The 13878-nt window shown below is 40.0% G+C and overlaps 1 protein-coding gene across 23 annotated transcripts in view; it reads left to right on the top strand.

Annotated features, from left to right (window-relative positions):
- The window catches only part of NRXN1 (neurexin 1), a 678674-nt gene extending 674145 nt beyond the window's left edge, over window positions 1-4529 (top strand). For all 23 annotated transcript variants that reach the window (XM_034060547.1, XM_034060546.1, XM_034060544.1 and 20 more), the window contains one exon: window positions 1150-4529. In XM_034060547.1, coding sequence (XP_033916438.1) covers window positions 1150-1457 — 308 coding nt within the window. In that variant the 3' untranslated portion in view covers window positions 1458-4529. The remainder of the gene's footprint in view (window positions 1-1149) is intronic.
- Window positions 4530-13878: the final 9349 nt, after the last annotated feature.

The raw sequence follows: 13878 nt of genomic DNA, 5'->3' as shown, positions 1-13878 counted from the left end.
TCAGCTGTTGCCACTGATAGTGATTCTGTACAAAGATCTGCCTCAAAGATCTTCTTCTCCAAAATGCAGTGAAGAAAGGAAATCATGCAAAGTGTATAGGCACTGTGTGTGCTGTGAGCATTTAACCTAGAAATCCCTCCTGGAATTAGTCTTTCGTTCCACATGGCTGTGCAAGGGGACAGAATGTGCCAGACAACACAATAGTTCCTGTCAAGAAGACTTTCCAGTCTGATGTGTAGGTCAGTTCAGTTCATTTCAAAACTGGAAAGACCAGAGTTTGAGGGGTGGGTTCTTAGAAGACTGGGCCCTTACTCTGTGCAATTTGATTTTTTTTCTGAGCATAAAGCATTGATTGAAGGAATGTTTGGTATTGACATCAGGGATGAAAACATGGAATGGGAGAAGTTGAGTCAAGAATGCTCTAAAGCATAGCCACATTCAAGAAGCACTCTGTGAATTAGGAAAGAGAAGGTAGGGTTGGATAGCTCTCACAGTGTAATAAAAGTAAATATAATTAATTTGGAGAAAAAGGGAGAAATACGAGAAGGAAAGGAGAAATTGAGAAGTTTGCTGAGGGAAGTGTAAAGGAGAGCTGAGAATACTTTAATTGGAGCCAATTTATTGGCTGCTATCATTTACTGTTAAGTGGAATTTTGATTTTTTTTCACCCCCCCCATTCTGCTGGGTAGTCTGGATTATCATCACTGTTTTCTCCATAAGTACTACAGTGTCACGTTTTGTTCTTTACAGAAGTAGAGAGAAGGGAGGGAGTAGGGAAGTGAGATCCTTTCCTCCCAGATGTTTGTATTCTGGCATTTAAATGTGGCACGCCTGTTGTTTCAGATTATTTAGACATTCGTTACTTCATATCACATTTGAAGAAATTACACTTTTGAAGGCTAGAGTGAAATTTTCCTGGTTGTCATTCTCCTTGTTTAAAAGCCTGTTTACTTGTGCTGGCAGATGTGAAAATGGAATGGGCTGCAAACCAAAATGTTTTCAGATTGGTAGAGTAGGGTACATTGATGGGCAGTCCTGACCCAGTGAGTGCAATTAGAAAGATGCATGTTTGTAACAGGTAGTTATAACTGATTCCTCAACGTGCAAACTCAATAATAACCTCTCCCTTATTCCATTATCTACCTACAGCAAATCCTACCAGGGCAGGAGGAGGAAGAGAGTACCCTGGCTCTTCCGAGGTGATCCGTGAATCCAGCAGCACAACAGGCATGGTAGTTGGGATCGTGGCAGCGGCGGCGCTGTGTATCCTCATCCTCCTGTATGCTATGTACAAGTACAGGAATCGAGACGAAGGATCATATCACGTAGATGAGAGTCGAAACTACATCAGTAACTCAGCACAATCCAATGGGGCTGTGATCAAGGAAAAACAGCCCAACAGCGCTAAAAGTTCCAACAAAAACAAGAAAAATAAGGATAAGGAGTACTATGTCTGATCTCAACATCTAAAAGAACGCTTGTATAGAAATAGTCTTCATTTTATCTGAGACATAATACAAACTTATTTACTTTACTTTTTATGAAGCACATTCAAAAACAAACAAACAAAGACAGGGAATGCAATCAGAAAGGAAAGACTGTTTTTAAAAACAAGCATTTCATGCTCTTGTTTTTCAGAAACAGGAGCTGATAAATTCCCTAACATCCACAGTGTTTTCATTTACTCTGCCTGTCTTTATGTTGCTGGAACATTTCTGAAAGACAATGATGACACCACGCATTCATAAAGCAAGGAGTATTACTACAACATCAAGGCACAATATGAAACAAATCAAATTAAAAAACACAAAACAGGAAAAAAAAGAAAAAAGAAGCTACCTATGATTCTGGATTTAGCCAAAGTGCTAGCGCTTTCTTGAGAAGTAAGTTAGTCTTATTGTCAGAGAAGACTGTCATTCTATATGGTGACTCAACAAGCAAACGTAAAGAGTTTGCCGTCTGGTGCAGTGAAGCAGTGATTGGAAACTTGCATTTGAGACAAAGTGCTGGCTTTTCTGAAGACTTACGTAGAAATACTTTCAAAAAGCCCCTTTCTGGTTGTGAGGAAAATAGTACGGAGGCCTTATTTTCAAAAACAAAAAGAAAAATCTGGAATATAAGGCACATTTCCACAAAAAAAATCATTAAAAAAAAGGGAAAAAACCAAGAGGGCATAGATGCAATCATTGGGAAATTTTCATGCACGCTTAATATGTTATTACATATGTTTATATAAAAACACATCTATATGTGCTTTCTGGACTGTGATAAGTGATGTTTTATAGCCTGTTGTATAGAAAATGCAAACTATATCTGCTCTTCAGCCATTTTTGGTAAACTCAATGTTATAAGTGTTGCTAGGTATAGAGAGTTTTATGACATCTGGAGCAACAGACATACTTCAGTTATTTTGCAGCCATTATAAATTGTCCCAGACTTCTTCCCCTTTCTTCTTTTTTTGGGTTTTTTTCCTTTCTTTTTTGATTTACAGTGTAGTGGTTATACTAAAGGGGGGTGTGTATGAATGTATATAAGAGTCAGCTAATTTTTTTCTTACCTGTACAGCCTCTATTCTGTTGCAATTAAGTTTTGGTAGTTTGTATGAAAGAAGTGGACTAGAAAGCAAAAATATATCTCTACTGTAATTTGTCTTCTCCCTCCTATCCCCCTCTCTTGTTCCTGATATGCATCAATGAAGTTGATCAGAATGGCCAATTTTCCTAGAAATACACATTCATTAATTAGCTACTTATTTAGTGACTTAAACTGGCCTTTGGCTTCCAGTCAAAGCTTCACTATTGGAGAGCATGGTTTGCCTTACAGAAACCTTGTTCTTAAGAAATTATGAGAATGATGAGTTTCTTGAGAATCTTAGGAAGTATCATATAGTGTTTATCTGGCATTCAGTTATATGAACGACAGCTATTACAGCATTGGGTGCTAAAAGATCTAAACCGACCCATTTTAATTATCCAGGCTGATTCTACTGCAGAATTTACCCCCTTCTCCAAAAAGGAAATAATCTCGAGGTGCACGATAGTATTTTTCAATGATGGGCATTTTGACACATGAAGAAGTATTTTTAGCTAAGTTGATTGTGTAATATTGCAAGACATCATAACCAGACAAATGTAAGTTCATCATGTTTTAAAGTAACACATAGCTTTTCTCACATATATAAAACATTAATGAATTTTAGTTAAACATATTGAATATAATGCTGTAACTTACATGTTAAGGGTTTTTTTCTACTATTATTTCATTAGGTTCACAGCAATAAATCATAGTGTAACCTTTTATTTACATGGAAGTTCAAAGGGAATACATTAGAGAGAAAGGGTAGTTCAACAGAAATCAACCGAATCATTGAAGGCCTCTTGGGAAGGACATAGATGTTCACACTTTACCAACAGGAAGGAGGAACTTAAAAGTAGCTTTAAAAAGCAGACACAGAGCATTTTCTTGTGTGTTACTCACTGCAGCTGATGAAAAGTCTGGAAACTGGTACAGCTATCTGTCTGGGAGTCAGAGCACTTTAAAAATACATGTAGCTGACATGAAAGCACCTCTCTTGAAGGTTGCCAACCACATCGAGGTGTGTCATGTTGCATTTGTAGAACAGTTTTTTTCTTCTCATTAGCATTTACATGAAAACAGGTTCACCAGATCCATCTGATGTTCATTTCTTAGGTTGTTGTTCACCTGTGGCATTCATAATTTCTCCCACCTTTACAAGACAGCTGTACTCAGGGAACGGCAGGGTCAGGGATACTGGAGGTCATTGCTGGAAGCAAGAGACTTCAGCTGGAGGGGGGAAAGAAGAAGTTGAAAGCCAGGTAGTGTTCAGATTTAAGTGCTCGATGATATGTAGAAGAACAAGAATAATCTGATGACAGGAGACTGGACATGATGGAATATGGTTTGGGCAAGATCAGGTGGTATTTTCTGCTTGGTATTGATTGCATTAATGAAATAGCATGGTCAGGTCAACTTACAGGCAGTTTGGTAGATTAATCTTTAACTAAATCCATACATCAAGGAAAAAAAAATCTGCTACTACTGTAATAAGAAAACACAATTTTAACACTGTTTCTGAAGGTTCTCCTTTTTCCTCTTTAATTTCATAAATTAACAAAAAACAAATATGGATGTATCAGAAGTGCCAGCAAATGGATTTAAAATTCCTTTTTGTTTAAAAACAGCAGCAACAACAAACGAACAAGCAGACATAGACCAACTACCTAACATAAAATTGGATCCTTTCTCTATAATAACCTAATTTGTCTGACTGAGATGGCTTCATTTCTATGACTGTATTGTGTTGCCTTTTTTAACAAAACACTAAATAACGTGTGAAACTTTCAACCCTAAGACATCGATGAGAGGCCCAATGCCCCTAACCTTATAGTGCTTTCTGTGATAGATATTTACGATTTTTTTATTTGTTGCAAGGCCAATTTATTCATTATTGGAAATGCTAAGCAAGTGGAATTTACTGTTTTGTTAATAAAAATGTTTCTTAATACAAATGCTGGCTTGTTTCTTCTCTTGCTCTTAGCTCTGGAGTACCTGTTCATCTTAAAGCAGTGGGGAAAAAAAACCCATGGTAAATTGGTATGAAGTTATAGACAGTCATATCAGGAAAAAGTGACCTCAGAGCTCCTAATGCCTTAAGTGAAAACTGTCTACAAGTCTTGTGTTCAACTGGCCCAGTTAGAGAAGTGTGTATTACATTAATGCACTGGGGGTTAGAACTAGATATTCTTAAGATCCTTTCCAACCCTAACTGTTCTATGATTCTGATTGTTTGATTTCACATAGAATTGCTTCTATGTGAAATTTCTGCTTGAAATTTCATTTGAAATGTTGGGTTTTTTCCTTTTTTAATCAAGAAATTAGAACTTGATCCTCTTCTTCCCCTATGAATGCAAACAGAATTCCCTTCCTTTTCCCCCACTTTTTTTATTTCCCCTTTATTTTCTGCTGGGAAGAGGGTGGCAGAAGGTAAGGTAATGGGATAAAAAGTTAAAATTGAAAATATTCTATCTTTTCTAGAAGGTGGTTTAAAAATGTATGAAAAAATGAACGTATTTCAGGTCCTTAAAAACATTCCCAGATAATAATTATGAAATTTCAATCAGAGCTAATCCATTACATAAGTACTTTCCTATTTAGTGTGGCATTTAAATTCATGGGTAACTTCAAGCAAACATCTAATCCTGTTGATTTAAACAAGTATCTAAAGTTGCCTTAACGTATTGCTGAATGGGGATGGAGCTGGGCTTTTGGATCTAAACTCCAAATAGAATTAAAGTATGTATCTTCCTTAATCACATCAGTAGCTTCTTTGACTTTAATGGGATTTATTCATCAGCTTAATTATGTACAGACTGAAATATTCTAGATAATTTAAGTTCAGGAAAACCTGGAGAAAACAGTCCCTATCTTTCAGAAAACAGTTTGTAGTTAAACTTACATTCTGAACTGCTTTATAGTGGGATTAGTGCTTTTTTGTGTGCATGTGTTTTTCTAAATAAATACTGAACATTCCATTTAGCAAAATTCTTTACACACATTTAAAGGAGTTATAAAGCTCAGAGTTATTTTTGTTCTACTACCAAAAGAAAAAGAAAACCCCACATTTAATTATACACTTTTTAATTCTACACTATATTTGTTCATTTTTCTCGTACATCCATACTATGTTCTCCCTTTCACCAAAATCCTAATGGCCTCTCACTACCTGCATCATCCATCATTGGCTAAACACTTTAAGGGTTGGCCTCCTTCATCGATCATCACTGTGGCCAAGTAGCTAAAAGCCTTCACAAAATGAGCAAAAAGGAGAAAAAACTAAACTACTCCCCCAACACAACTTAGAATAAGGGAAACAGAGCATGTGTACACTGTAGAGGACAACTGTGTTTGTTAATTCCTCCCATATGACTTCTTTACAGTTCAACAAACCAGTTTTAAATTGGGTATCTACGTACTGGTTTCATGTTGATTATAGAAATCTGCTTCTAAGTTCAATACAGTCCTGTTCAGACGTGCTGAGTTAACCCAGATCTGTCAGTACAATTTTATTTGGAATTAAGTCCATCTGCTTTATTTTGAAGCCCCATTTTGTTAGAGTCTGTAATTATTTCAGCATTAAAAGGTTTCTGGCCCTCATGGGAGCAGGGAGAAAGAGAAATCCATACTGCATTTAAATCGATTTATGAATGCCTGGGGATGATAAAATTGCTTGCCTTCCAGCCTCTGATCTGTCTGGATGGCGTGTGTGCCGCCTTTGGTTGTTCATTGCTGGCCATGAAACCAGAAGTATCCCCTGCAGGTTAAGCTTTGAGCTAGAGATTTCAGAATTAAAAGACAAGTCATTGATATGGGTCTGCTCAGTTCTGTGCGGTACAGGGCCAGAACTCACCCAGCCCTTTACTCACCTACTTTGGAGGCTTCTTCCTGCTCAAGGTCTGACAGACTTCAGCCATTACCTCGGGAAAAAAAACATGGTCCTCACCTTTCTCAGTTACTTCCTACCATACAAATGCCTTCATTGTTCAGAGCAAGCAGATTTCCATACGATGGTGCTCCTCCAGTGGGGCTAAAGTGGTAGACTTTGGGTTGTTAAATAAGAAACCACGGGGACACGAGGGGCAGAGTTATTTCAAACAGCATGAGATTCTCAGCAAGTCAATTGCCTTTAAGGACAGTCATTTCATGCTGGCATACACTTGAGAGGTTTAAAAATCCAGGCCACTAATCCTCAGCAACATCCTTTCGGTAAACAATAAAGACATTACCTTATTTGTCAGCGAGAGCAGGAATCCGACAATAGGGTTATCAAATGTGAACCTGTCAGTCTCGTTGCAGCAAATAACACAGGAGAATGGAATCTGGGCAGCCAGAAATAACCGCTGGCGTGCTGGCCGGACTCATGAGTACTATTACAAGCCAGTGAGCATTTATCGGATGATAAATAGCAAAATACTTCTATTATTCATCATTTGGGATGCAGCAAGCTGACAAAATACAGAGGCTGTGCAGCTGCATCAGCTTTTTCAGGCTCAGGGGCCTGGTTCAGGCTCCTGGTTCAGGCTCCCTCCAGTCGCAGTCTGGGCAGGTTTAACACAAACACTAGCTGTGTGCCAGCTGACCGGCTGCTTCCAGATAAACCTGCCTTTTCCCTTTGCAAATCAAGCACATTGGCTGGGCAAAGGACAGCAGATTGCTCCCGGAGACAAACCAAGCGGCTCCCACACCATGGCACAGCACAGCCAGCACTGTGAAACCAGGCTCTGTGCTTAGGAACTGGCTGCATGGCCACAGGTCTGAGGGGGAAACCTCCGTCCTGCTCCGGAGAGCCCTGGCCTGGTGCGGAAATGAGAGGTCTCACCTCATGGTGATGGCCCCTGGGTGCAGCAGCAACCTCAGCTTGGCAGCGGCTTTGTCCTCCCCATGCCCAGCAATGGTGGCTGAGGGAAGGGTGCTGGGCGAGGTGCATAGAGGAGCCCTGGACACCAGGACAGGCTCAGCTTGTGCTGTGGGGAAGGAAAACAAGAGCCGAGAGATGAGGAAGGGCTTTTGGTCCCTCATATTGTCCCTAAAGAGCTCCCCTTGCATTCGTTCCCCCGGGGTGCTGTTTATACGCTGCCAAAATGGCGCCCCTCCTTGGGGGCAGTGTACAGCTTCCAGCCTGTGTGTGGCCCTTTGGGGACAAGGCTGTTGAAGTACAACCATCTTGAGGTATTTTTATCTATATTTTTTATATATATAGATATAGATATAAAGGTATCATTTTCCTTTTGGGTTTTTTTGAGCTCCTGCAGCTCCTACAATTGTGGCTGGGCTAAGGCTCGCTGAGGCTCATTACCACAGCAAGCCTGGGAGGGAGACAGCACAATCCCCTGAGGTGAGCTGCTGTAAGGAGGGAAGACACAAGGGCTGTGGGCCTGGGCCTGGCGTGACTATAAAAACAGGGTGGAATTCAGCTTCACAACAAGGACTGACTGGATGTGGAACTTGCTACAGGGCTCTGGGCTTGGCTAAGCTGAGGCAGGCGCAGGTTTTACTCAGCTGCTAAATGGCTCAGGGAAAAATAAGATGGCTTCCCAAAAGGTAGTGGCATAGATAATGTGGTAATTCAATTAGGAGTTAGTTTAGTGGGGGTTTCAGAGCTTTACCTGTCTGTGCTTCATGCCAGAGAGGAGAAGCTCAGGCCTCCTGTGCCTGGGGAAGGAGGACAGGTAGCAAGAGCAACCTACAGGCATTAAACTCACCTCACAGCAATATAGGTATCTCTAATTTTGTGCAACACTGAACCACAAAGGTTTGGATCAGGAATTTGACTGATGGTGAGATCCAGCAGCATGTTTTGTTAAACCATAGGGAGAGGGGCAAGCTTCAGCATAAGGCAATGTAATAACCTGAAGGAAGACAGCAAACCACCAATTCACTCAGGGAAGTCCCACCCCACCTGCCACTGTCTGTTGCTGAGCTTTTGAGGCTCACAGGTGGGTTTTATTCCTTGCTGCTTGCACATGGAGAGGCAGCAGGCTTGTTATGTCTAGATGCCTATTAGTCTCATGTGTGGAATGGCTGCTCTGTTAGCCAGCAGTGCAGAGCTGCTTGTAGTTACCAGGCCCTTCACACTGTGTGTGAGCTAATTGTACAAAGGTATTCATTTAGATTTAGATGTTAGTGGCAACCAGTATAAAGCAAGGACTCACAACAGAGCAGAGTTTAAATGTCAGAACTGCTTCCTCTTCTGCTTTTTGGGTTTTTACTGGCTTCCATTGGATTTACAGGGGAGAGCCAAGGCACAGGAGAAGAGCATACTCCAGCTAGAGAGAAAAAACCTACAAGGTAAGCAGGTTTTGTCTCCTACTGTTCAGCAAATCCCCATATATAAGCAGAAGAATTTCAGGTAATTAATTTATTTAAGTCTTGGTTTGTTGATGGATGCTGCTTGGGAAAGGCATGTTTATGCTCAGCTTTCCTGAAGACTACATTTATTTGGGAGCTCATTTATATCTGTCTGCAGGCTCTCTTTTAGGGAAGACTTTCAAACTGCTGATAGCACAAATATAGCAATCATTAGCTAGACCAGTTTCTTATCTATTTTAATAGCTTTGCCAAAGTAACAGTTGCAGGATTTGACTTCAACTCAAGGCTACATCTGCACCAGCAGGAGTAATTTGACAGGGCAAAGCAGTTAAAGCTGAAGAGCTGACCTCCATGTTGCATTTCAGAATTCTCTTTGAACCAGTTGTAGTCTGGTCCCACAGACTGACTGCCAATTAATGGTTCAGTGGTATTAGATGTGTTCATGGAGCTCATCTGATTTCACCTGGAAAGTGTTTAGCTCTTTCACACAGAGTGCTCTGTGAAGTTAATTGAAGTGTAGTAAGTGGGAATAGCTGGAATTGCTTCAGAACTGTACTCCCAACCTTAAATAAAATTTCCCCCTTGGAACACCCTTTGTGCATTGCTGTGTGCTTCCCACAATTCATTATAATAAAATTAGGGTATTTTTAGTGTCAGTATCAAGCCTCAAATGAGCATTGCTGGTAGACTTTGAGGCATTCTTCATAGTTTTCACAGGACTTTGTGTCCTTGCAGTTCCCCAGGCTTCCTAGCATTCCCTCCACCCTTTTCTTTAAAGAAATAATGGTTTGAAAGACTCATTTCCTTTGAATAGGTCGAGATAAATATTCAGGAATTTTATGTAGGTACTGTATGAGGAAACCATGTTAGGCAAACTGGAATGACCAATGGTGCAATGACTAACTTGTAGAAATAGGCTGTAAGCAAACATGGTGCTGCTGGAGCTCTAGATGCAGTAGGTGAACTGGAAGAAATGGCTGGGTTTGGTCACTGCTCAAAGAGGTAGAGCTGCAGTGAGCAACCACAATCTACATGCAGATTTTGCAGCCCAGGTCTGCTTTTAACCACAGTTCTGATAGTCTTTCCTAACCTAGTTCTTACCAAAATAAATTCATTCCTGGGAGAGAATTAATTGTAATCAGTTTCCTGATTGTAGTCAATATTAAAAGCTACGAGAGATTTGGCTACATTTGGGGGTCTTGTATCTTTTGCAGATAGGAAAGCTGCTGTTTCCATTAAGATTGAAACTTCATTGCTGGTTTTAACTACAGAGTGATTATACTTCCCTCTGGCATGCTGTGTGTTATTATGAACATTTCATACAAATATTTTGAATAATCATTAATGCTTTTAGATTTCTCAGTGTTAAGTATCAAAGACTGGCAGCACAGGCTCATTATAAGACTTCTAAATCTGATATTTTGTAAATGACCATATTTGTGTTTGTGGCTGCTCATAGTTTTGCTGAGGTTCCAAAAATCGTCTTGAGATGTCTATTTTTATTATTACATTTTTAAGGAATTGATTCTGTGATTGCTAAATATAGAAACATAAGCTTGTTCAGAAACAGTTTGAATGAAGAACAGTTCAATCTGGCAACAAGAATATGACTTTGGAGGTTTTAGGGATATTAAGTGAGCGTTTGGGATTTAGAAATTTTAGAGATTTCAGATTCAAAATCAACTTGACATTATTCTTGGTCTGTGTCCTGATAGGAGTTCCACACACCCTCAGTGTGAATGAACTTGAGGCAACAGTCTGGTGCCTGGTGTTACATGGGGCCTTTGTGGAAGGCAGCTTTGCCAGACCTGTGTGTGAGCATGGTCTTTGCCTGTTATGCTGCTCTGCCCCCCACATGAAAACTTGCAGTGATTGCCTATCCATGGGAACAATTACACAGACACTGCTGCATACCAGCAAAGTCCTTGTCTCAAAACCAGAACTGAGCATGATATATTATGCATTTTATATATATATATATACACATATATATATTATACTTGGCATTGTATACTCTGAGGTATTAACTTCAGCATGAGCATGGATTTCATTCTAAGTGTGTAGCACCCTAACTAAATCAGTATATTAGAAAATGCTACAGAAAGCAAATTGGGAGGAAAGATACAGCCCTGCACAAGGCTCTTGAGCATAGAATATAGAAAAGCCAGTCCAAGGAATCTAAAACCAGTCTGATTTCCTAAAATGGACAGTAATCTAGTATGGATACATAACTTTTGCAGAGTCTCTGTGGCTTTTCACAAGTTGCTTTTAGTTCAGCAGGCTGGTGGTAATACGTGGAGGTCCTGATGTTATAGCAATAAACAGCACAGCCTAATAAAATAGAGGCCATACAAACAGGACACTTCAACTTCCCAAATTGTTTTCAGAAATTGTACCAATGTTGTGTAATGGAAGTGGGATAAAAATCCAGGAGTGGGACTTTGTGACAATAGAATAGGACAGCAAAATGGTGAAAGTTACCAGTCACAGTAGTTGCAACCACCTGGGAAAATAAAGAGAGGAACCAGACAGCTCTGCATATCCCTGATCAACAGTGAGATTTTGCTTTTGTTGCACCATTGTAAGGCTCTTGATTCTCTAAACATTTGGGGGGATGTTTGCAGTGCTTTTAGTTATGAGTGCTAGACAGGCAGCTAAGGCAGTCTAAGATGTGTACTGGTGGGGCTGTGGCAGCGCTGAGCTCAGTGTAGATTGGGCACTTCAGAGGCTGCCCAGCTTCTCTTGCAGCTCTGTAGTGCTGCTGATATGCAGCCATTCATGCTGAAGCTGGCAAGTGTAATGTCAGCTTCATCCCTCTTATGCAAGCTGTAGTGTAGACACTCAGGCCTGTTCGCCACGCTCCCCAAGCAGAGGATGCACCATGCCTGCCTAACGTGGCCTGTGGAGTCCAGTGAGGGGAAGTAAGGATCTGCTACAGGGAGAAAAGCAGAACTCTGAGGAAGCAATGGCAAAACCTTAGTAATTTCATTCTGATGTGGCATGTTCAATTTCTGCTGCAGGGTGGTCCTAGGGCTCCACTTGAATGAGATTCATGAAGTCTTCCTTCAGATGCTTATTGAACACTGTCAGCTGGAGCTAAACAGCCATATTTCTTTGCTGCTCCCGTTATTATCCACTAGGAACTTTTAAAATGCAGAGAAGTGTTTTTGTCATTGCATATGCTTTTCCCTTATGGCTTTTGTGTGTGTTTTGTGGTGATTTGGGTTGGGTTTTTTTTAACTCATTTTTATTCTAAGCCTGGGAAAGAACAATCAAACTATATCAATTTTGAGTTAAGTCATTATGGTCTTTCAGATTCCTATGGTGCAGATACTCATGTTTCAAACAACTGAGCATTAGAGAGGTAGATGATTTTAATTGGAATTTTTAGACATGTGAAAGCTTACACAAAAGGTGCATTAAAAAACAACTACAAATCTACTAATACTGTCCAATTACTTTCTGTTGCTACAGTGGTGTCCACTCCAAGCACTCAAAGTACATGAACCAGGCTACACAGCTTAAGACTTTCATTAGAATAAATGTATTTACAACATATTAAATGTTCATATGGGTGGGAAGAGTCTCTTCTTCCAAGCATTTTGTCCTATTTAAAAATTAGATTTATTTCACCAGCATAGCGTGATTATTGAGTATGATGTTGCCATTTAGAGGGCTTTTTTCTCCCTAATGTTCCTATACCCCTGTAAGTATAAATATGGAAAGAAATTATCATTTCTGAAGCATCTATTGCTCAAACTGATCTTGCTTCCTGCACTAGCAGATGCTTGTCTAAGCCCATGCATGTGTATATATGTGTAATTGTAGCCATGCTGGTATGTTCAGTGGGAGAAAGTAAGGAGATAACCACCCTACGGTAAATACTTACCTGTTTGCATAAAACTTAAGTCTGAGCTTGCACATTTCAAGAATAAGAAACTTCTTGATTATCTAGTTTTTCAGTGTATGCTGTAGGAAATGAAAGTAGGAATGAAATGAAGATGTTCTTTATGAACAAAACTCCAATCACAAGCAAATGTTTATATCCACCACTGAACCACTACCAAACATCATAGCCATCTCAGAGGTAGATAGTATTGTGCCAGGTTATGTGTCTTCAGGTTAGCCCACACGTATATAGCTAAAGCAACTTTACAGAAGTTAGTTGGTTGAATTCCAGCCTTTTATGTCAGCATAATTCTGTAGACTTCATTGCAAATTTTTATCATTGTGCCAGCATGAAACTGAGCCCAGCAACATCTGTCTGTGTTACTGCAGTTTAAGGTTGAGACCTTCCTTCAACCTCTCACAATGGAGAAAGCTCTGCTTTCTCATGTTTCTATTCCAGAGGGAACATTAAATTTCCATTGTTAGCGCTCTATACACAAGAAAGATAGATGTAATCAAAAGGGTCTTTTATCTATTTTTTGTATCTTATTAGAAAAATCAGCAGTTCTGCAGCACTGATTCTTCAAGGTATATAGCACTACTTTGTTACTACAGCAACAGACAGCACTGGCACTACGAAGTTACCAGCGAACTGGGTCCTTTTGCAACACCAGATCAGAACTAAACTGGTCCTGATGAATCTGCTGTATGTGAATCTGGTGGAGTTAAAAGGTAAACAGGACCAGTACAATATAGGAAAATACCTTATTTTACAAAGAAGCTTCCACAGTGAGTGCTTTGCAACCTCTCAAGTTGATAGAGATGGGAATGTGTACTAAATCTTCGGCAATTAAACTGGTCCTTCTAGTTTTGTTTTGCAGTGTTCCACAAAGTTTTATCCTGTTCCCCATTAAGGGACTCATTCAGCTCTCTAAGAAGGGGTAGGAAGTAACTGTTTTCACAGTAGTAGGAAGGGCTGTGCCTAAGGGCTTTCTCAAAGGGTCTTGATGTTAGAAGGATAACATAAACTGCCTCATCTTGGATCGGCTGCTTCATGCTGAAGTAGACTTGCTTTGCTTTTTTTCTCTGCCTCCTTTGGGGATA

This window comes from Melopsittacus undulatus, chromosome 3 (assembly GCF_012275295.1).
Source record: "Melopsittacus undulatus isolate bMelUnd1 chromosome 3, bMelUnd1.mat.Z, whole genome shotgun sequence".
Lineage (NCBI taxonomy): Eukaryota > Metazoa > Chordata > Aves > Psittaciformes > Psittaculidae > Melopsittacus > Melopsittacus undulatus.
This window is presented reverse-complemented; position numbering and strand designations above follow the sequence as displayed.